This window comes from Pezoporus flaviventris, unplaced genomic scaffold, assembly GCF_033815535.1.
Source record: "Pezoporus flaviventris isolate CSIRO_AGI_PZ_B2104156 unplaced genomic scaffold, CSIRO_AGI_Pfla_v1 ptg000013l, whole genome shotgun sequence".
Classification (NCBI taxonomy): domain Eukaryota; kingdom Metazoa; phylum Chordata; class Aves; order Psittaciformes; family Psittacidae; genus Pezoporus; species Pezoporus flaviventris.
The window spans coordinates 4164479-4187216 of NW_026892561.1; the positions used below are offsets into that span (position 1 = coordinate 4164479).

General features: G+C 41.3%; 2 protein-coding genes and 2 long non-coding RNA genes across 11 annotated transcripts in view; 2 read left to right on the forward strand and 2 right to left on the reverse strand.

Moving 5' to 3' along the window:
* ELAVL4 (ELAV like RNA binding protein 4) overlaps nucleotides 1-172 on the reverse strand; it is an 81891-nt gene extending 81719 nt beyond the window's left edge. Inside the window, exon 1 of the mRNA XM_061451299.1 lies at nucleotides 54-172. The gene's annotated coding sequence lies outside the window, so the exon portion shown is untranslated. The remainder of the gene's footprint in view (nucleotides 1-53) is intronic.
* Nucleotides 162-11077, forward strand: LOC133268346 (uncharacterized). Of its 2 annotated transcripts, none has more exons than XR_009743048.1 (3): nucleotides 162-259; nucleotides 5387-5504; nucleotides 9998-11077. It is a non-coding gene; the product is annotated as an uncharacterized LOC133268346 (long non-coding RNA). The 2 variants fall into 2 exon arrangements; XR_009743047.1 differs by lacking the exon at nucleotides 162-259 and adding an exon at nucleotides 654-1529.
* Nucleotides 8925-18697, reverse strand: LOC133268345 (uncharacterized). The gene is made up of 3 exons (XR_009743046.1): nucleotides 18297-18697; nucleotides 13052-13139; nucleotides 8925-9488 (listed from the first exon to the last, which is right to left on the reverse strand). It is a non-coding gene; the product is annotated as an uncharacterized LOC133268345 (long non-coding RNA).
* A 332-nt stretch (nucleotides 18698-19029) lies between these two features.
* Nucleotides 19030-22738, forward strand: part of LOC133268341 (BEN domain-containing protein 5) — a 951280-nt gene continuing 947571 nt past the window's right edge. For 6 of the 7 annotated variants that reach the window (XM_061451279.1, XM_061451280.1, XM_061451274.1 and 3 more), the window contains exon 1: nucleotides 19030-19156. In XM_061451279.1, the coding sequence (XP_061307263.1) occupies nucleotides 19066-19156 (91 nt within the window). In that variant the 5' untranslated portion in view covers nucleotides 19030-19065. Of the gene's footprint in view, nucleotides 19157-21438; nucleotides 21494-22738 lie in introns of those variants that run through there. The other variant, XM_061451278.1, reaches the window with a different exon arrangement.

The window sequence follows — 22738 nt, forward strand, 5'->3', positions numbered from 1 at the left end:
TGACCTCCGTGGATGGGTGCGTGAAGGGAAGGACCGGAGCCGGGGTAACGTACCCGGCGGGTGTGTGCAGCTCCGCTCCCTCCCGGGGCCGCGACGCATCCAGGTGCCTCGGGGTTTGGAAGTGAAAATAAGGTGCAGCAGGCAGGAGGGGGTTTGTTCCGATCTCGTGCTCGGAGATGCTCCCCCCCCCCTCCCCACCTCCAGCTCCCGACCGGGTCCGTGAACCTCGCCGGTAAAGATGTACGAAGAAGAATTCTGAGTAGGTTAAAAAGCCTCTTTTTCAATCAATGCTCAGGGAAAGGATAAGATGATGTGACACAAATGTATGATCGTGTGCCACAAATAGAACATTGTGGGAAGCTTTCCCTTAAACATATGCTTTGTCCTATATTTTTTCAAACAGTTTATTTCCTTGCTGTGTAGGTCATTCTTAACATTAGGCTAAATTTAGCTGAAGTACACCAGCAGCAAAGACAGCCTGTCTCAGAAAGCTGAATTAGACCCACAGCTTCAACTGCATGGCCTGGTCAGGAGGCTGGATGTGAAATTACTTACATTTTTATCTGTTTTTTTTTTTCTTTTTTATTTTCCAAGGAATTAAAGGTAACAAAACCTCAGGCATTTAATAAAAAAAATTGGTTTCTAGAAAATTTAAAAGTTTACAGGATAGTTTGCCTGGTATTTTCTCATGCTGCAACCCGTGTATACAGCTTGCATTCATTTCAAGGGTATTTTTACCACAAAGTGAGGGAAGACTACAGCCCTAACATCTTTAGGTGTTTTGAAGATCTGTACCTGCAGCTTCAAAACAGTGGTCTAATCTCCGCTTCCAGTAAGGACAGCAGAATTTGTGCTTGTTTATGCACTTTGATTTTCAGTTCTTTGTGTATAATTTTAGCTGTGGGTGGAGTATCCTGAGCCAGATTTCTCCCTATGTGCTATACATACAGAATGACAGAAAGACATACACGATTCTGTGCTAGATTGACAGTGAATTACATTTGCTAGCAAATACTGGATCAGAGCCATCTGTTTCAGAAATTAGCATAGCAGGGATTTGTTTGTTTGGCTTCATCTGTCTATTAGTTTGGTCAAAATCCTCTTGTTTTAGAGACACACTATCACAGAGAGGACCTGTGATATGCTTTGTGCAGGCAGCCCCTGAAATACATAAATTACACTGAAAAGTGGAGATAAAATGTGATTGTCAGAAATCCAGAGAAGGCTAAATTCAGATGTTATTTCTTTTTTTTCCTGAATGCAAGTTTGATGTCCTCAGTGCACACTGTGTTAAAGATCATCTACCCCGAAACAGTGTGCTGATAGAGAACTACTTCTTGCTGTACCAAAGTAGTGTTGCTGAACTTGTAGGTGCACTGTATCTGTGTGTTTTGAGAGAATTGCAGGAATCCCTCTTGACTTACAGCCTCTACAGCTTTCCTTTGAAGAGGTATTGATATTTCTAAAAATTGAGAAGTCTAGCTCCAAACAACAGTGAAGAAAAGGGCATCAAGCCATTAAATGATAAGGTATCACCCCATTAGACAACGGCTTTTCTAAAAGCGGTTCACTTTGAAGCTCTGTAGACCTAAAGAAAATGACATCTCTTGCACAGTTTTACTTGCAGTATAGTGAGTCTGCACTATGCAATATTTCAGTTATTTGGCTACATTTTTTAGGTCGGGGGGGGGGGAGGGGGGCACAGGAAATAAAAAAAAAATCAACTTAATACTCCAAATAAATGTATATAGCATTTTATAGTTCCTACTGGATCTGGTTACCATGCAAGTATTTCACCATGGGTATAGCAAAAGGTCATTAGCTGTTCCACAACTGATGATGATTATGTGGCATGCTATTCTGAAAAGAGAATTCTACGTAGATCCTCCCAAGTACCAAGAAGAGTGGATGTTTCTTACAGCTTGTCGTGGTTTAAGCCCAGCTGCTAAGACTGAGAAAAATGACTCCTACTGCTGAACCCCGGACACAGCTGAATACTGCTAATGCATGATTCATACAGGTACTACACAAAGTAAAATATTTAGTTCATTTTGATGTTACTTCATACCTTATTACATGGCAAAACCAAACACAAGAGTGCCTTCTAAAATAAGAACTTACGTTTCTCCGTCAGAAAAATGAGCCGTATGTTGTAGGCAATGAGAATGATGTGACGCCGTAACTCAAAGGAAGTGAGCGCTCATCCTACACGTGAACCAGAAAAGCACCTGTGTTGCTTTGTCTGTGCATCTCTCTCCACCTGAGCACCTAATTCATGTTACTCCTCCCACAGTCCGCCCTGTTTCTTTGTCTAACCTGAGCAGCCAACAACAGGATCTACAGAAGTTTAGAAACCTGGACTGAATGGAGGGGGCGTGATTTCCTAATGAGAACTGGCTTAACCTCAATCACTGTAAGAATCATAACACCTAAGGCACAGTTTTGCTTGTTTTACTTGATGATGAAACAGCAGGAGTAGCTAAAGTCAGATGGTGACAAAATCTGAGAGCTCCATGGTGCTGTTAGAGTACAATGGGGAGATCTCCTGTTCAGAATACAACATTCTGAATCAATATATTGTTAATGTACACTGCCGTTTTTAGAATAAATGGCAAATGTTGTCAGAAGATTTATTTTAAGCAATGGAAAGAGTGTAAGTGCTTTTTCAAGGTAAGTATAGAAAGCCATTACAAAGCTTATCTTTGCAACTGACCTGTAAAAGGTATAAACGCATCAAAGGCTTTGAGGACATCAGATACCAACTTTTAATTCCTCACACTGTCGAAACTCCCGCGAAGCCAGTATCCCAGGATCACCGCTCTGAGTGTGCTCAGTAATACTAATGGAACCCACACAGCTTCATTCCAAATTTTGTTTAATTCATGTTACAGTTTATTAAGTAATAATTTTCTGTAGTGATTTCCCCCCCCCCCCCCAATTGATCAATGTAAGGCAACATTGGTTTTCTTTATTAGGATTTCTTGGAAGTTTCATTATTGCAGAATAAAAAACCTTTTTAAAATGTAACTGAAATGCTTCTGCCTCAAGACAGCAGCTTTTTGTTCACAGCTGTGTGTACAGTTGGCAGGTTAAGGGGTTATACTTGTATCACAAATAAAGAGGAACAAAATTTCTTCCAGGTAAAGCTTCCAGACCTGTGTAGCAATCTCTGATTCTAGCACCAAACAATTTTTCTAGTCTTATTGTCCAGCTTTTAGTCACAGCACTATTAATTTTAACATGGCTTTTTGATCTTTTTAAAGATCTGTGCAGAGATGTGCTTTATTTTAAATACTTGATAAGTCATCCAGATATCCTGAACTACTGAATACAGAGGGAATGACAGTGCCAGTGGATCCCCTGAATGATTTAGCCTTAAGGCTCCTGCAGGTTTTATTCAGATTCAGAATAGTAGGAGTGGGGAGGAGGAGATAAATAAAACATTTGTTTCAGAAAGTAGGTGACTTTGACAGAGCACTGATTTAAACTGAGAAGACTCACAGATCAGAAGAATACTGTTCAGAAGTGAGGCTGGAGAAGAGCCCCCTGAGTGGCTCTTGCCAGCAAATTTCTGCTTTTCTTTTAACTATTATTGCAACTTCTCTGAAGTTCTGAGCATAATTGAGTCAGTGACTCCCACTGCTGCATCACAGTCACTCAAACATGTTTTTACACCGCTCGTTGAATATGTCAGTAAAGGTCTAATCTCATTTGGATTTATTACGATTTATCTTGGATTAAGCGTTTATCTGCTAAGGATTATGACCTATATACTATGAGGTACTGATGAAACATTGGAGTTCAGGAATGTCTAAGCACATTGGAATGAATCAGCAATATTCTTTTTTGACACAGACTTCACACATTATCTTTTTTTCTATCAACTTTGCAATGTTCATACAGATTAAGCATCTAATTTTCATTTAATACAGGCAGTAACCTGGAAAGCCCTTAGCATCCAGTAGGAGCAGAGCTGCATTTAATTAGGAGCAGCTTAAAAGATAAGGCCTCAGAGCCACATGACTTCATATTCACTCTGCTTGCCACAGTCAGTATAACATTATTGATCTTTTATGTACCGATTTGAGTATCCTTTTTTCTTCTTGAAATATATTTTGGTGAGTCTTCCACTGCTGCCTTAACTTTCTACTTTTTCTGATTTGCACAGAAAGGAGTAGAAAAAGAATAAGGATAAAGTACAAGGACTGCTTGTTCATTAACTTTCTGGACTTTTAAGATATTTTCCTTGTTGTAGGTTTAAACTGTTTCCTCTATTTATATACACACACAGTACTGCACCTCAGAAAGAGTATTGGATTTCTCATGTGATTTAAAAGAAGTTGGGTTTTGGCTTTAGTTTGTGGCAAAGCCACCAACACATGCCGTTGTTGCCCCCAAATAGGCTCCTAGCTATTTTAATGCTTAATAATTTTGTATAGTTATCGTATCTTAGAAATGCCATTTTAGGTCACTTTAATTGCACAAAAGCTAAAGAATTCCAGTGACCACTTTAATTTTGTATGTTTGTAAGTTTTCCTTACAGCTTAATGATAAAACACAAGGTTTAAATACTTTAGGGCAGTCTTTCATAATGTTGGAAATAAGACCTCGGATACGAAACTGCGCATTTTAAGGTGTTTACACGCTCCCACAAAAGGAATTGGGAAGAACACATATGATTCATTTCCAGTATTTGCTAAATACCATCACATTTAGAATGTGTAATCATTTACTGTTACTGAACAGTAGTACTGTTCATTTTTAAGGTCCCTTCCAACCCAAACCATTCTATGATTCCATGATTCTATGATTTTGAGGATTGCCTGCAATGTTTTGCTTGCTAACCAGGGAGTTTACAGTGTGAATTTAAAGAGATGAAACTTAAGGTTTTAAGACGACTCTAGTTCCAGTATGTCTTCCTTCATAGAATCATAGAATCATAGAATAGTTAGGGTTGTAAAGGACCTTAAGATCATCTAGTTCCAACCCCCCTGCCATGGGCAGGGACACCTCACACTAAACCATCTCACCCAAGGCTTCGTCCAACCTGGCCTTAACTGGAATAATTCAGTTTTGGGTTTCATGAGAACAGTTAAGAATTCATGTTTGTTCACAGTGCTGGCATATAGCATGCTTTGTTACCAATGTGCATCACAGGTTCTTACCCAGTTAATGCTCAGGAATTGTGGACTTACAGACACAGCAATGCATGTTAACCCACAGCTCGTACTTCAGTTACACAAGGCAAAGATTCAGCTGATGAAAAATCAGATGAAACAGAAGACTGAGAAATGGATGAGCATAGAAAAGAATTGATCTACTACAATGAAAACCATTGATGAATAAGCTGTAAAGAGACATAATCAAAGATAAAATTGTTTTTCAGTATCTCTTCTGTAAAATATCAAATAGAAAACCATCTGGATCCAGAAGAGAAAGGGTTCATGGTACAACAAAATTCTTATCCCCTTTCACATGGGTATGTGTGCAAGGAAGGAAAAATAGTGAGTAAAAGGTATTTTCTGGTAATAGGATGCATTAACCTTGGAGTGGAATTTAGGATGAGCACTCACAGAATATTGATCTTAAACCTGCTTCTGAGATAAAAGATGAGGAGGACATGTTAATTTACTTTCTTTTGACATCAGCCCATAACTACGCATGTAAAGTGACAACCCTAAGGATGGGATGGATGGGAACTCTGAAAACACTCTTACGTGTACTTGGAGTCATAGAATCATTCGGCTGGAAGGGACCTTGAGAAGCTTTCTAGTGCAAACTCCTGTTCAGGTCAGGGTCAGCATCGGTTTGAAAACACATCTGTTTGTTCAGGCCTTGCTGCAATGAAATTTTGAAAACCTGACAGGACAGAGACTCCCCAGTCTCACTGGGCAACCTGCTACTTAAGACACAGTCTTAAGTAGCCTTTTATTTAATTGCTTTCCCTTATATCCACTTGCACCTTAGTAATGAGCCTAGCTCCATCTTTTTGGTCATCTCTTTTTAAGTACGGGCTGGTTGGTTTTAGGTGTTTTGGAACTTGGCTCTTCTCCAGTAAGCAAGCAAGAATAAGTAAGCCCTTGTCTCTCAGGCTTTCCTCAAAGAGCAAGTGCTTCAGCCCTCTACTCATCTCAGTGCTTGTCTGCTTAATGCTCTTACCAGAATCTTTCATATACAGAGTCCCCCATAATATTCCAGATACAAAACCAGCCTGAATAATACAGAGGGAAAGGAAATAATTAAATCTCTCTCAACCTACTGTTGATGCATCTGTTGGCAGAGCACAATATGATGTTAGCCTTCATTGCTGCTGGAGTGCACTGCTGACCTGTGTGTAGTCCACAACATCACCAGGACCCTTGTGTCCTCTGCAGAGCTGCTTCTCAGCCATACCTGTACCACTGTAGGGGACTAGCCTGTCCCAAGTGCAGGACTTTTCACATATCCTTGTTGAGGTTCCTGAGGTTCCTGTCAGTCTGTTCCTCCAGCCTGTGTACTTCTCCCTAAATGACAATTCTGATCTTCAGAGTGCCAATGGAATCTCCTAGTTCAGTGCCTTCTGCAAGCCTGACCAAGTCGTGCTCTGTGTTCTCCTCCAGACCACTGATAAAGATACTCAGTGTTGTAGGTCGAATGGTAAACTCCCAAGGACCACACTTGTAACCAGCTGTCGATTGGAATATGAATCATTAGCCCATTGTGCCCGTAAAGCTGGGTCTTCACCCATCTAGCAGTAACCCCACCATCCACACAGTAATGTCCCAACTCGGATACAAGTGTTCTAGGGGAGAGCATGCTGAAAGCCTCTCTGAAGTCAAGGTGGACAACACCTACTGCTCTTCCTTTGTCTGCACATCCTGCCATTTCATCACTGAAGGTAATTAGGCTTGGTCAAGCATGGCAAACTTGGGAAATCCATGCTGGACACTGTTTCTAATCACCTTGTTTTCTTTCTTCCTCAGAAATGGCTGCTGCACTTGCACCATTATTATTCCAGAGAGCAAGCAGGCAGTGACCGGCCTGTAGTTCCCTGGATCATCCTTCTTGCCTTTCTTAGCATTATGGGTTTTTGGGTAGTTTTAAGCATGAAATCAAGTCTTTCACTTCTCAGTTAAGAGATTTGACATAGTCCGTAGTTACACATTCCCTATAAACTGGGACTAAAAAGTCTATAAACAGTTATTGATCTCCCCATGCTACTGGGGAAATTTTCCAAGATCAGTGACAGCTTGGAAATCACTGGCATTTTAAAATTATAGATCATGGCTCCGCGTTTTTGGCATTTACAAGATTGCATTATGGCAATGCTGGATGTGTGTGTAAAAAAACAAAATGCTTTTAGCATTTCAGTATTTTTTTTTTATTGGAGCAGTATTAAAGATGGAAATTTCTTGATACAATTCAAAATAATGGTTTTGTTTATTAAAGATGTATACCCATTAAGATGAAGTTAGAATGAGAAAAATGCTTGTTTGTGTGAAAATAGTATCTGCTTCCTCAACAACAGCATCTCCTGAGGTTTCTTTGATTCATACCTGATTACTTTAATAACTAAACCAAGTTTTAACTCCTGTTAACACTGCAGAATGCAGACAGTTACAGTATTTTGCACTCCTAAGTCGTTGTCAATGCAACTCTTAGTTATTTTTTTATTCTGGAATTATTTACAATTGAAAGGATTGGTTTCAATTCATTGTTTTGTGTAGAGATTGCTAAAGCCTCTGGTCACCCACTGAATTTTCACTGCAGTTTGTGAGGAGCTGAGTGCCTGCCTATGGAAGGGCACAGGAAGTGAAAGGAGAAGCTGTGTTTATAACGTATTAGTTAACACATAACAAAATCACCTTTGCCGGAGAAGGCAAAATGTTCAGAAATCCCAAGCTTGTTTTATGCTGCCCAGGGCAGGCAGGACCTCATACCAATAATGCAGTGATTCTTCCAACTGAGGAAATATCTATTCTGATGCATTCTGAAGGCTGTTGCATATGCCTTGGATGGGGAAATGATGTTTTCTATATATTGGTTGAGGATCGAAAAGAAGGAGAAGTAGTGGGAGTGGTTCCTCAGGTGATCTTCAGAGAAAAGAATAATGCAAATATGAATTGGGGACGAGCTCCATATACTTCCAGGTCTAAAACTAATTAGCAGTCACAGAGTTCATCATTTACTGTGTCAGATTTCTGCATGGCAAAAATACACATTTTAAAATATTAATAAATTGAGTAATAAAATTAGCTGGCTGATAATGTTTTAATGCAAAAAGTGTGTCATTCAAAATACTGTTACATCTGAATCTAGAAAGAAAAAACATAGCAAACAATGGGCTGATTTGAGCTAAGAACTTTGAATGCAGACTGAAATTGTTCAATATACAACAGATTTAATTCCATTTCTGTGACAGCATCATTTCATCCACAGTCTCATGACATGAGCTACGTAAAAGTAGGTATTCTGCCTTCTCGGTTTCCTTTAGGGAATGATTTGTGATTACTTATCTAGGATTAGGAGTACAGAGACTATTTCAAATGTCTCTTAAAATATGTGGTATTGCAAACAACGGATATAAAATGAAATTCACACACAGAGCTTTGCTGGTGGCCAAGAACTGCGTTGCAATATGCCGGAAATCCAAACATCCTCCTACTCCCAGAGCCTTGCTGACAGATCTACAACAACTTCTTTCTCTTGAAAAAGCTACATACAGAATCAGAATAAGAAACACAAAAGCCTGCTTATTCTGAGAAACTAATCTATAAAATGGAAGGTTAAGGATTCCTCATCAATAGGAAAATAACATTTCTCTTTGAAAATTTTACAGTTTCAAGTAACATCTACATTACCTAAAATCCCCCCCAAAAGAGAGAGAGAAAATCTTGTCATCCTTGCAAAAGCACCAACAGCAAACCCTTCGGATTAGTGTCGTTCTTTCCTTGCCTAGCCTTTCAGGCCTACAACCTAAGTACGGGGGTGTGCGTTAATGGAACTGGATACAGAAATAGAACCTTGGTTCAGCAGATCCTCCTTTGTTGAAAAACCAATTAAAAAAGCAAACACAAGGGAATAGGAAAACAAGTAACTTTTACAGGGATGTATTTTTTAAACAGCATACTTTGCAAGAAGTGCAGTATTCGATGCTACATATTTTAATTAGCTGTTTAGAAAATCAGGTTGACACTGTCCTTTAATTAGTAAGCATTGACTTATTCCGCGTGTATTATGGCATAGTGAATCTTATTAAGATAAATGTTTCTCTCTGAAGATATGGGGGGAAAAAAATCCACTATCATTTGTTTGCTGACCAGATTGCTCCCCATCAATATGACTGCTATTTAAAATGATGAATTTTAGTCACATATTTAATTAGCTAATGGCTGATCTCACTGTAGGGTCTTGATCCTCCTTACATGTGTTCTTTCATCCTGAAAAAGTCTTTGGTTCTATCTTGGTTTTGAAGTTCCTGTTTGAAATTGTCCTTGCTGCTTTCCAATCTAAAAGGCAGTAAATTAAATTATTTAAAGTAAAAATTATTGTGAAAATATATAAGGTTTTGAGCATAGTTTTTACATTATAATACATTGCTAGAGGCTAGGAATTTAAAAAACATGTAAAGTTTTGGAAGTTAATTTTTCCACTAGCTGCAGATACTTGGTTTGTGAGAAAATTTTGTGCACTTTAAAAGGCCATTGAGTAGCTTAAGATTTCAGTGTGTTTGTGTATTGCTGCTCAGCACGCAGCCGTCTCAAGTTGCTTGATGCCCTAGTAGGAAAGTACAGCAAATTCACTGCAGCCAGTTCTGTGTCAAGATAACTATTTAAAAAAAAGGATGAAAGGCTCTTGTGGATATCATTGGTTTGGAAGAAGAGTTCTCTGTTGTAGTTGTTCATAGTATGTGCTTCTCAAACCCCACGGTGCATAGAGCAGCGTTCAGGGGAAAATATCCCTCTCTTCACAGAGGAGGGAGTATCTGCCTGGCCTCTGAAACTTCATTTCCTTCCAGTTTGCAGAAGTACATCATTCCACCAGTGCAAAGAAGATAAGCAAGAAGAGAGTGAATAAAGCAGAATTTTCTTTGTTACAGAGACTGCATTTGAAGGGATTGTAACAGCAGGTACAGCGCTGCCAAGTAGAAACAACCCTGGATGTGCTGTAGAAGGTGGAGGCTTTCCCAAGGGTAACCTGGAGGAATCTGGAGGGGTCAGGTGAACCCAGGCTGTCACCCATTGAAGAAGCTCTGAGGAAACTCTGCAAGATGGATTGGTCACTGAATTTGTAGCTACATGGATGTGTCTGTACCTGCCATTTAAATTGCATTATTTCAACTAATATGTATCTATAAAAATATCCCTATTACTTGTAAATGAGCTTTTTTAAAAGTACATTTTGAAATAATACATGGTCGATGCAAGTTCCTTGGAAACTGCTACAGGGAAGATGGCTCAAAATGGAGTTTGCTCTGTGAAAGCAAAGGCCATCGGGGTACCTACAGCTTGTCAGTGATGGGCTAGTAATGTACCATTGAATAGGGTGGACTATCCATCAGGCTTGTTTTGCCACTTTAATTTCCTAACAAACACGGAACAGTAATCAAGTTTCAGATTCTATTGAGAACTGGCTATGTTACTTAAAGAACAAGTCTTCTGTGACCTCTGGAGCATGTTATTACTAAAAGAAGGGCATAATTGACTTTTTGGATACACAATTATTTGTTCTTGCTGCTGTTGTCCCATAACAGCATGGATTATAAACCTTATATCCTAGTCATGCAGGCAAAACTCTCTGTTACCTTAGCCCTGCTGTTTAATTAGCTTTTACAATTGGACATTGTTTATATCCCAATAAATGTTGCCTGAGTAAAGACTTCCCCTTAACCAATTATACCAGATGTTTTTCTGTGAAGGTCCTAATTAAATAGCATCTATTCTTATGTTTGTTTTAAAACCTGCCTGTTGTGTAAATCTCTGGAAGAGCACACTGTTATACTGGGTTGCTTCACCATTATTTCTGTCATTCCCTGGTTCACTGGTTGGTTGCAGCATCTCCCTTTAAAAGTTGTTGCTTACTGTATGGGAGGGAGGTCCTGAGACTTGGGAAACCAAATCAGTTCTTGCCCTGCAGTGGGCCTCTGAAGTGATTCAAAATCATGACCCCATTAGGATGGTGTAAGTTAAGGTGACATTGGGTTACCAGTGTTGTGTCCAATCCTGCCATAGTTAGTGCAGAATCAGCATAAAATACCAGGTTGGAAAGAAGTCTCCCCACCCATGACATCTCTTGCTCCTACTTTTTCCCATGGCATTGAAATACTCCATTTGAAAACTGATGGACTCAGGATGGTGGCTGCTGTACCAGAGAAAGGAAGCTGATTTCATATTCAGAGTACACATAAAAGTGATGGCAACTTAGGAACCAGCTCTTGGAAATAGCACCTGGAATATAAAAGCTCTTAAAATCTTACCTGCCAGAAAGTAATATTCCATTATACAGGAGGAGTGAGATTCAGGTATAGAATCACAGAATAGTTTGAGTTGGAAGGGATCTTAAAGCTCATCCAGTTCCAACCCCCTGCCACAGGCAGGGACACCTTCCACTAGAGCAGCTTGCTTCAAGCCCCGTCCAACTTGGCCTTGAACACTGCCAGGGACTGGGCAGCCACAGCTTCTCTGGGCACCCTGTGCCAGCGCCTCAGCACCCTCGCAGTGGAGAACTTCTTCCTAATGTCTAATCTAAATATACTCTGTTTCAGTTTAAAGCCATTCCCACAGGCCCTTGTAAAAAGTCCCTCTCCAGCTTTTTTTGCAGGCCCCCTTTATCTGTTAATATGTGAAAACTAAAAATGGCCCTTCTGCACTGCGATTTTATTGTGTATTAGTTGCCATGTGTTAGCTAACATAAGCCTATTACAGTCTAAAGTAAATTCCTGCAATTTCAGTTTACCTCCTCTCTCCCAGCTGCCACATGTAGTGATTGTCTCTCAGTGATTTCCTGCTCCTTTTTCTGTGCCACTAGTACTTTGAGAAATTGTAACTAAAACCAAATAATGAATTTACAGTATGGCACTTGACATGGTTCCTAAATCCATTATGAACTCTCCTTCCTTCTGAAGAATTAAATTTCAGTTGGGGGTCAAATAATCGGTTCTGATTCTCTCATCTTTAGGTGTTCACTAGTTACATTAAAATAATTTTAAAGGAGTAGATGTTGAAAAGGATTGAAAGAGGAGAACTGTAGGGTTTACAGATTAAAATGCAGGGCATAAAATGTGCCTGTATATAGAAATAAAGGACAGAGTCTAGAAAATGTCCATAATCAGAAATATTCATAAAAAATTAAGACTTATTTTTGGAGAAATACATGAAAACATCACACAAGCGTGTATCTTAATTTCTTAAGTCTGGGGGTAGTAACCACTGCCACCATGTCTGTATCATTCAGACCCCGTGGAAACATCTGCAGAGTACCAGAGCATATTTAGCTGAGGGCTTCCAGGGAGCTGCAGGGTTTGGAAGAGTTCTTTGTGTCCCCTCTACCTGCCTCTGACAGGCACAATATTCTGCCTTAGCATTATACTGCAGGTTTGAAGTTCCTCCACTGCCTTGCTCATGTTCAAATTCTTCTTCACACATTCAAACCCCAGTAGAACTGACTTAGCCCTTCACCTTTCCCAGGTAAAGTGCACTTTTGTCATGCACATGTTGACCTTTTTGACTGGAACTTTATGAAGGTTCTTTATTAAAATAACTTTAAAATACCTGGTTTTAATAGCAGGGGTTTACTCCCATCCTTGGGTAACATTTCTTCTTCCATTCTGCACCCAGGTGGCTGGCGCTGACTTTTCTTTCCTTCCCTAGTCAAATGCAGAGCCTAAGCACACACTGGCAACCGAGCCCTCATCAAAGCTCTGCCCCACATAGAGGAATAATGAAAAAGGAAGGAAGTGTGTCTGAGCAAGCGCTACACATTGGCAGTCTCCTGCTTTTACCAGCTCAGAAATGGTGGTGGAAGAGCAGGAAAGCAAGGCAGCCTTCCAAATCCCAAGTCACAAATCACTCACCTTCCATACTCAGTATGGGTGTAATTTACAGGTTGGGTTCCTTCAGGCTGACAGTGTCTCTGTGTAATTACACTACAGTGATGCACATCTGTGAGGAGTAGTCATTAGGAACAAACAGTTCCAAATAGCTATAAAATGTAAAATAAAATCATTTTTCAGGAGTGAAACGAGATGATGCTTTGCCTGCATGGGCACAAATTGATGCAAGTTTTGTGATCATGGTGTTTCAGGTTTTGTATCAGCGTAACCTTTTGATCATTTCTGAAGTCCTGCGCAGAATGAGGGGAGATACAGTTTGACCTTTCTGGACTTGCTGCATTTTAATGTTTCCTGTGCTTAGAAATAATACAGAAAACCCCAAGAGGTAATATTATTTTTGTATAGAACCGCTGAAGTTATACGAGGCATGTTCAGAATACATTAAAGAGACTGTCCTCACACAAGAAATTTACTATCTGCTTTTAGATATTTCCTAACTAATGAGAGCAGTAAGTGCTGGGAGAAGAGTGGATTGAGGTTACAAGAATAAGATTATAGCATTCCTCCACTATGTATGCATGTTGAGAAACTCACTTACTTTTGCTACCTCAGTCTGGGCTTTGGATTTTCATCTTGTCTCTTTTTTAGTTTACCTGATTTAATTTTCTGCCTGAATGCAGCAGATCTGGCTAAAAACATGATCAGATATTTTCTTTTTCCCTTTTGGTCTTTTATTTTTTTTCTAATTTTCTATATTTTCATTCAAATTGTACCCACTCTGCTTGCACAGCCAACATCAATGTGCTGTTTGTAGCAGAAACATTGTCATGACCTTGTCTCCGACAGTAATGTTGAATTACCAATTGAACATACCCTTGAATGCCTGCACTGCTTTATTCTACACAGGGAAAGTGATACAAAACCCAAAGAAACTGTATGATTTCTACACAATTACACCTCACGTTTTACATCCTCACTTTGAAGAACCATACCATACACCATACCACATACATGGTGTGTGGAATGCATGCAAATGTTACGTTAATACTCAATCTTTTTGTTCTTATCCAGCCTCAACAGGTATTTAAGAACCATGTGTGAAAAATCAGTAACACACTTCACTGGCTTTTTTGCAGTGTGTAGAAAGGGATGTTTTGGGGCTGGGTTTTTTGTTTTTTTTTTTGGTTTTTTTTTGCCATTTTTTGAACACAGAAAATCTCAGGATTGTAAAATTGGATTTTTATTGATCTCCGTGAAAGATCTTTGGGGTTTTGACAGCTATGTATTGACAGAAGTCACCTCTAGTTGAATCGAAAGTATTGAATGTCTAATGCAAATCACTGTATCTTCAACACGTTTCAATTATATTGACGTTAAAAAAAAAAAAAGAAAACCAAACCAAAGGGATCAGAAATCTTTTGTACTTTACTTTCAGTCTTTGCCCTGTGGTATTACACGTTCTCATGTTCTCTACTCACCACAGTCTTGGGGGCTGTAGACAAAAGATAAAAAATTGAGTATCTAATGTTTCAAATATAAGCACAGACATAAAAGTAAAACATACTCAAGTCCTTATGGATTACAAATAAATACAAAAATAGTTCAAACCTGTATTTAGAAAAATCATTTCCTTCTCAATATTTGTAATGGAGTCGTCAGTCACATTAATTTTTATGCAAATTTACCTGAGCTGATGAATCATCACTGAATTAAACCTGGTTTGGCCAGCATTTCCATTTGTGTTTCTATTGCCATTGCCTCAATTTATTTGTATTTGTTTAAAGGTTGGATTTTAAGAGTCCGCTCCAGAAGTTATGAGTTCTGGAGAAGAGGGGCCCTGCTTCAAGTCCAGCATGGGAAGTAGATGCAAGAGACAGATCAGAGTAAGACGACACTAGTCACCATGACAGACAGTACTCCTGGCACACAGCTGACTGTTCATTATCATTCCTTCAGTAGACATCACAGCACAGGAGATTTTTAGGGAGGGATTTGAAGGAGGAAAATTAGGTGAGTGGGAGTGAGAAGCAGCAGCAAGGGAAAGCATGAAGGTGCTGGTTTGAAAATGTAACAAGTAGCGAGTTATTACTGAATGAAACGTGTGGGGGGAAGACGTTGATTTATCCATAGGATATTAAAAGATAACAGGGTGGGAATAAGCTGTAAAGAGCCACAAAAATGAAGCAGCTTTTGCTTGTGAAGATGCCAAAGATACACTGAGATAAGGAATATGGTTGAAACAATAAATGTGAAGCTAACCATGGCAGCAGAGTTTCCCAGTGGTGTTCTGTTATCCCTTGTTGTATTGTGATGTCCAAAATTACTAGCTTTGGAAGGTCAGGGACCAGAGATGTCTTTGCACCAAGCAGCACCCTTATACAAATATATATAAAATGCATACACAAAAATGAGCAACTGCTTCTCTCAGTATCTGAAGGGGGCCCAAAAGGATGCCAGAGGGACTCTTCATCAGGGACTGTAGTGATAGGACAAGGGGTAAAGGGTTCAGACTTAAACAGGGGAAGTTTAGATTGACTATAAGGAAGAAGTTCTTTACTGTGAGGGTGGTGAGGCACTGGAATGGGTTGCCCAAAGAAGCGGTGAATGCTCCATCCCTGGCAGTGTTCAAGACCACTCTGGACAGAGCCTTGGGTGACATGGTTTAGTGTGAGGTGTCCCTGCCCATGGCAGGGGACTTGGAACTGGATGATCTTAAGGTTCTTTCCAACCCAAACCATTCTGTGATTCCTGAATGCTATTTCCCCCTTCTTCAGCCTTTATTCTCCAAGGTACACCATTCAGTTATCTATTTTCAAAAGAACTTTCTGTGTGAACTTTCCACTTCTCTCTGTCAAATTATCTTACTGTTTTTGGAAAGACTGCATGTCATCTATATTTAACACCATTTCAGCTTGGTGAGGTGAATATAACGTAGCATTAAACTCAGACGAAAAAAAATGAGTGTGGCATTTCTAGGTTTTTCAACTGTGAGTTAACTCAGAAGAGCTAATTTGGCTGGAAAAAGTGCCTTCCCCCAGCTGTCTTGGATCTCAGCAGACCTTCTTGCAGGTATCTAAGCTGAGGTAATATGAATGGCAGTTAGATGCCAAAGTCCTTTGAATTAGTATTTGTGGTTACCATAGAAGTGAGTCTGTCTCTCATGTGAATAAAGAGGTCATGTGAAGAACTGCTATGGAAGGTTTCTCTACAGGCACTTCATTCTTAGAAATTTACAGATGAAAAATGCTATATGAGTATTAATAGATAGGGATGAAATATGGATGAGGGGATACTAAAGCTGAAATAGCAAGTAGAACAAAGGGAATAAGGGGACATGGGAACATGATAAGAAACCAGACTAGAGCTGCAGACCTGTCTGAGACCTAAAAAACAAAAAGAAAGTTCAGATAAAAGAATAAAGTGGTAAGCAGTATGAGAAATTATTTGAAGGAGGACTGGGATGGGACATGGCTATCAGGGAACCTAGAAGAACTGGGTTGTAGCAGGATAAAGAATAACCAGACGTAAGAAGTGTCCTAGCTACTGGTACAGATGTGGTCGGTCACCTTTTCATATAGGAAGAGAAAGACAGACCTGCTAACACACTGGACAAGAGGAAAAGAAACAGCAAGGCGATGTTTCTGTGACACATAGACAGGTAGGAGGTACTGTAGCACACATACATGGAGAGGTTCCAGGAGAGAACATGTCTCTGTTAAGCCTGAATTGGTGCTGATGATGTTTCTTTATGGATGTGCAAGAATATTTAATATAAACAATCAGCCACAGGATCTGGACAGAAGAAGATCCAAGTACATGCAGCATCTTTTGAAGAGGGATGTCCTGGGATTATTTGCCCAGCAACAAACAGGGAAGAGCATAGGGCCTGGGTGACCTGCTAGCCTCGTAGCACTGTAGCTAGACTACAGTGAGAGAGGACTAGGGGGGGAGTGGGGTGTGAAATCACTGTAGTTCACTGTCAGCAGAGAGACAAGTCAGCCTCTGTAGTATGCTGGTGACCACCTCTAGTTTATGAAGCCTGCAGAGGGAGAAGTCTAAAAAATACTTCCCAGAGCTTAGATCTGGATGGGCCTTGCTAAGCAAAGAACAATATCTGCACTCCAGTATTCTTCAGTGCAGGGGTGTATCTTCTAATCCATCACAAAGCCCCCTTGCTACACCAGTTTAGACGTGTTTCATCGAGTCACTGGCACAGGAATGTGGCTAAAGTAATGCAGAATTAGCTTACATAGTACTAAAATAAGATCCTGAGAGTGAAGAGAAGTAGGTGAAGGAAAGAGGCCTAAGTGCCACTGAGAAAGGAATCAGCAAAGGAAGAGAAACCACAAAAAGGGATGCTGCAGAAATAACCAGAGAACTGTGAACTGAAATAAGAAGGAACAAGGCCACAACAGCCAGGGAGAAAGGACCCTACAGAAAAATCTAAGCATGTAGAACCTGCAGGTATCATCCATGTGTCTTGTTAAGAAGAGCTGAACTGGAGCAAAAAGGGCACATACCAGACAAAGAGGTAACGTGATTATAAAGAACAGAACTTCAGATGGAGAAAGACACAATTTTACCTGCCTTGATTTTTAAGCTTGGAGTGTTTCACTGACTAGTCATGGGTCAGTAGGAAATGGTGACATTAATTTACTAGCTGTAAGAAAGCAAACACTTGTGTGTAGAGCCATAAACACAGTGCTGCCCATTTCCATCCCTTAGCACTGCACACTTACTCCCTGTTTCAGAGTTTTAACAGCTACCCAGTTTGGGGTGCATTCACCCCCCACCTCATCTGCCCCTGTATGCAAATATACAGGATTGTAGGCCTTGATGCTTGCAGTTGTAACACTGTGCTTTTCCCATGGCTGGCCTCGCTTCTGAGAGCTTGGAGTTTGTCTGCGTTAAGGATGTGCAATGCAGTTTCCCTCTCAGGCTTGCATTAGTGATCACATGTGATCAGACCCAACCTGCTGGTCTCTTGGGAAACACACACATAATAATTAGCCCCTTTGCACCAAAGACTTCATTGCTGTATACACCACATGGTGAGTGTTGCCCTGTGGGTTTGTGAACGCACACGCACACTCTCTGAAACCCTCCCATCCCCAGAAAACATCACTGTAGTTGCCATATGGTCAGGCTCACCTGCTAGGTCTGTGAGGAGACAGGCAGGAAACACACACATAATGAAGCTTCCCACTGAGCTGCCTTAAGAAATTAAAACCAAGAAACTTGACGTAACTGCCACATGATCACTCACCTGCTGAGTTTTGGGGCAGTCACACACACATGAATTTGCCATCTCTGCCCAGTGGGTGCCTCCCCGTGCTCCACCTCACTGCACTATAGCGGGAAACCAGAGCCGGAGGGATGCACTCCCCTCCCCAGCGGAATGACAGGGACCCCTCGCCCAAACAGGCCGTCAGGCCCCTCCTCACCCCCTCCGTGTCGCAGAGCTCTGATTGCGTCCTGATCTGGGTGGAGAGCTCACAACGATGTGGACGATGGCGACTCCACAGTGAGCCTCTCCTCGGAGCCCTGTGACTACCGCAAGGCCAGGCCCGGCTCCCCGCGGGCAGGGAGCGAGGCCCAGGCGGGGGCTCAGGTACCGGCTCTTGCCCGTCCTCCGGGGCGCTGTTACGGTAATTGCCGGGGCAGAGACAGTCACTAGGGACAAGATAACAAGCCGGTCCTTCCCCGGGCTGGCAGTGCTTGTAAACACCAGCAGCCACAGCGCTGCACCGAGCCCAGGCGGCGGCAGCGGCGGCGGGGCTCTCCTCCCGCACGGCCATTCCCGCCCCTCACGCTGCGCCGCTCCCGTCACGCACAGCCGCCCCACCCGCCCACGCAGGGGCGGCCGTCGGCCTGGACGATACCGGCAGCAGATGCTCCTCGGCCCCGAGCCCATCGCGGCTCCCCGGGGCGCTGGGAGCGCTCTCCCCGGGCGCTGCCGCCGTTTCCCGCACCACCATGGCGGCCTGAGGGAGGGCGGGCGGTGCGGGACTCCCCTGGCGGTGACGTGTGTTGCCATGGCGACGCCCAGGCAGCGTCTCGCTCCGAGTGGGGGGGGTAGGGGGATGACAACAAATATGGCGGAGAGGAGCAGGACGGCAGAGACGGGTCAGTGTCAGCCGCAGTCTTCTGGGCGGGGGGAGAAGGGGAAGAGCCCCCCTTCTCCAGGGGCTTCTGGCAGTAAATGGGAGCTGCAAAGCAGCGGAGTGCAGGAGACGGAGCGCTTCTCTCAGGGAAAGGGGAGGGAAGTGCCACCCGGCCGAGGGCACTGAGGTGCAGAAGGGGCCAGGGCAGAGGCCCCTGCCCAGGGAGCTGTGGAGGAGGGCAAGGCACTATCCCTTGGGGCTTGAGGAGTGTCTGGGAGACACTCAGGGGAGACACTTGGGGGAGAGGTGGCCGTGGGGAAGGAGCTGATGGTGCGGTAGCCTGCCCTGTGCGCCCTCCTCCCCTCGCAGGGGGCACAGGTAGCGGTGGTGAAGAGCAAAACGATGGTGCAGAGGAGTTCCCCTCACACAAGTCCTTTATTTAGAATGGAAAACTAATATGCGAAGGCAGGATTGGGATTGAAACTGCACCACAGCGAGGGTACCTTGGGGGCTGACCTGCAAGTGCTGCTGGGCCTGTCCCCAGAGGCTGCAGAGAGGCAGGATGCTGTAACCTTACATCTCACATAACTTACTCTGTGAGGGTCTTTTAAAGGAAGGTGCCAAATGTTATTCTTCCTATTGAGGATGCGTTAACAATGGCTCTAACTGTGTATGTGAAGATAAGTTTGTGAGACTGAAGTTTTGTGTTTCCTAAGGACTGATGAGGATCCTCTTGGTACAGGCGTCTTTCCTATTGTAACAAAACACAGTTAAGGTCTTTTCCAACCCACGGGAAAACAGAAGCCCCCAAAATCAGTTATGAAAATTAGAGATTCTAACAATTGGAGGATGAAAGAATGATAATGGCAGTTTTCCTGAATATTTAGTATCTCACAGCATCATACATAAATTATCTGGGTTCCTGGACCAAAATTACATTTTCCTCACCTGCTGTGTTAGCTGCTGTGCCTGTGCTTTTCAGCTTCAGAAGTGGCTACAAATGAAGATACGTTATCCATAGAACTGGTTTTGGATTTTGGGGCCATTTAAGGTTAAAAAAAGTGATAAATATGTGAAATGCTCTCTAGGAAGCAATACTACAAAGGCTACCTCTAAACGGATTGGCCATATGATTCTTGAATTCCCTGTGTTCAGCCATGCTGTTTATGAACCCCTGAAACCACATTAAAGTTTATTGTACATTAAAGTTGTCCAGGAGGCAGGTGATTATATTCATCCGCTCTGTTGTTGTGCAACACTAAACACAGCAGATCACTTCTGACTGCGCTGCGAAACAGGAAACAAAACTCCAGTGACTCTTTGACTTTGTCAGGTTTCCTACCTGCTTCATCTGCCCATGCCTGTGCCATTGTTACTTTCTTTAACATATAATGTAACTTTCCTACTGTTTCCAGATTAATTCATAAACTTACTCTTATATTGTGTTCTCTGCTATAGTATTTAAATCTGCAGCTTTGTGGTATTTGCTTTTTATTTTTAACCTTGTCCAGAATTTTTTCCACATCTAACTATTGCAGCTAATCGCTGATTTTCTCCTAAATGTGTTTCAGCTTGTGCTCAAACCATGTTTTGTTGCATGTTCTTTATAAATGTAGGTTTTATTTTAGCAATATCTGTCTGGCCTTTTTGGAAGCCTTAATTTGGAGATCCTTTTTTTTGAGAAACCAGATGAGGATTAAAAATGCAAAGAACTGAAAAGATAGGAAAAAGAACCAAAACTTTCAGACATCAGTGGGACCTGGGAAGCAAACTTTTGATCTGGGCCCTTTTTAAGAAAGGACATGGAAAGTAGGCTGTGGAAAAATAAAGGTGGGGTGCTTTGGTTTTTTTTTTGCCTTTTTCCCCCTACACTTTGATTTAGTGTCTCCTCTGACACTAAGGGGATCCTTGGCAGATCCCCAGAAGAACCTATTTGATCCCTGTGTGCTGGGAGACACTGACACTGCTGATGTGCATGTAACATAACTGGGTGATGTTCTTGGTGCATCCTGACTGCTTAGTGTGTTTTCATGACATGTCAGACCTGGACCAGTCTTTAGGACATACAGGAATGTAGCATTAGGAGATAGATGAACCTACATTTGGCACTAATGTACATTTTTTATGTATGGATGCAAGGAGAATAAAGCCATTACAGAAGGAGTGAACATGTTTAAACCATATAAATTAATTTAGTCAATATTACTATATTATACTTTTCTGTTTAGTTTTTAGAGCAACATCATGCTTGTATTCCTGGATCAGAAAACATGAGTAATAACTAAGTCTTCCCATGTTGGAATATTGATTGTTATTTGTAACTTTCAGATGCGGAAACTGACCTACAGAGGAATTAAAGGTAACTTATCCATGCTCTGTAGCAACACAGATTACTGTTATGGACCATTCATTACTGGTTTATTTCAGTAACCTGTGTTAGTAAAGAGCCAGTGACAAGGAAAGATGTCAGAAAAAAATATGATGTGCACTTACTTAAAGAAATTAAGTTTCTTCCTAAAGATTACCTGGTACTGAGTTATATACAGCTAAGGTGCTCTACAACACCTCTAAACTGTTAGCTTTGAAAATACACGGTGTCAAGATGTTTTGTATATTAATTATGCTTTCTGGAAAGCATATCCTTTTTAATGTAAGAAATTTTCAGTTTTGTTAGTATCTCCTTGCTCTTCTGTTATAGGAAAGTAATTCTATTAAGTTTCTTATACTGGTAAATATACTTACTATTTCCATATATACAGGGTATTTTTCATATTTCCATTCTTTTTTCCTGTAAAAGACTTTTGTTTCTGTAGTAGTTCTTGCAAATTTTTAAACTATTTTGTTGGTGAGGGGGATTGTGTCACACAGAATTACACATAGTACTGCAGAAGAGGGACTACCATCAGCTTTTCTTATCCTGTTACTCTTAGCATCATTTTCTGTATCAGGGTTTAAGCCAATCTGTGTGTTTCAAATGAGATTGAGATTTAATATGGAAGGCAGATTATCTCACATCTGTCTGTTACACAGTTCATATTCTGGTGCTGTGCTCACTGGACTGGGCAGACATCTGGTCTAATCCATTAAAATAGTCTCTGCATTCGGATATCTGAATAGTGTGCTGCAAATCAACTCACTTTTCCCTGGATTAATCAATCATTTTCCTGTTGCAGTTGGCTCCATAGTCATAGCTGGTTCCTCAGAACTCGCTTAAATCAGCTTTCTGCAATAAACTCTGAATTTGTATGCTTCTCTGTTTGGGTTTCCAGGCTGAAGCCTTCGTGTCTCAAGCTGGGAATCCAAATTAAAAGCAACTTAAGCCTTCACTAATGAAGTCTGCAAGAGAATGAAAGTGAGGAGACTATTTAGTTACTTTCAGGAGCTTCTTGGTTTGACTTCCAGTAGTTCTGCTTGGCTGACCTTGATGTCTCAAGCTTTTGGAAGGTACAAGATACAGAAGATGGCCAGTTTAGTTAAGTTTTTTCAAAACCAGACCAATGTTATTTTTCCAATTCTGTAGTAAAGCAAACCTTATTACTGGGTCAAAATGAGTACAAAATGCATGTATTTGGTAATTTTTTTGACCCATGAACCAGATGAAAAT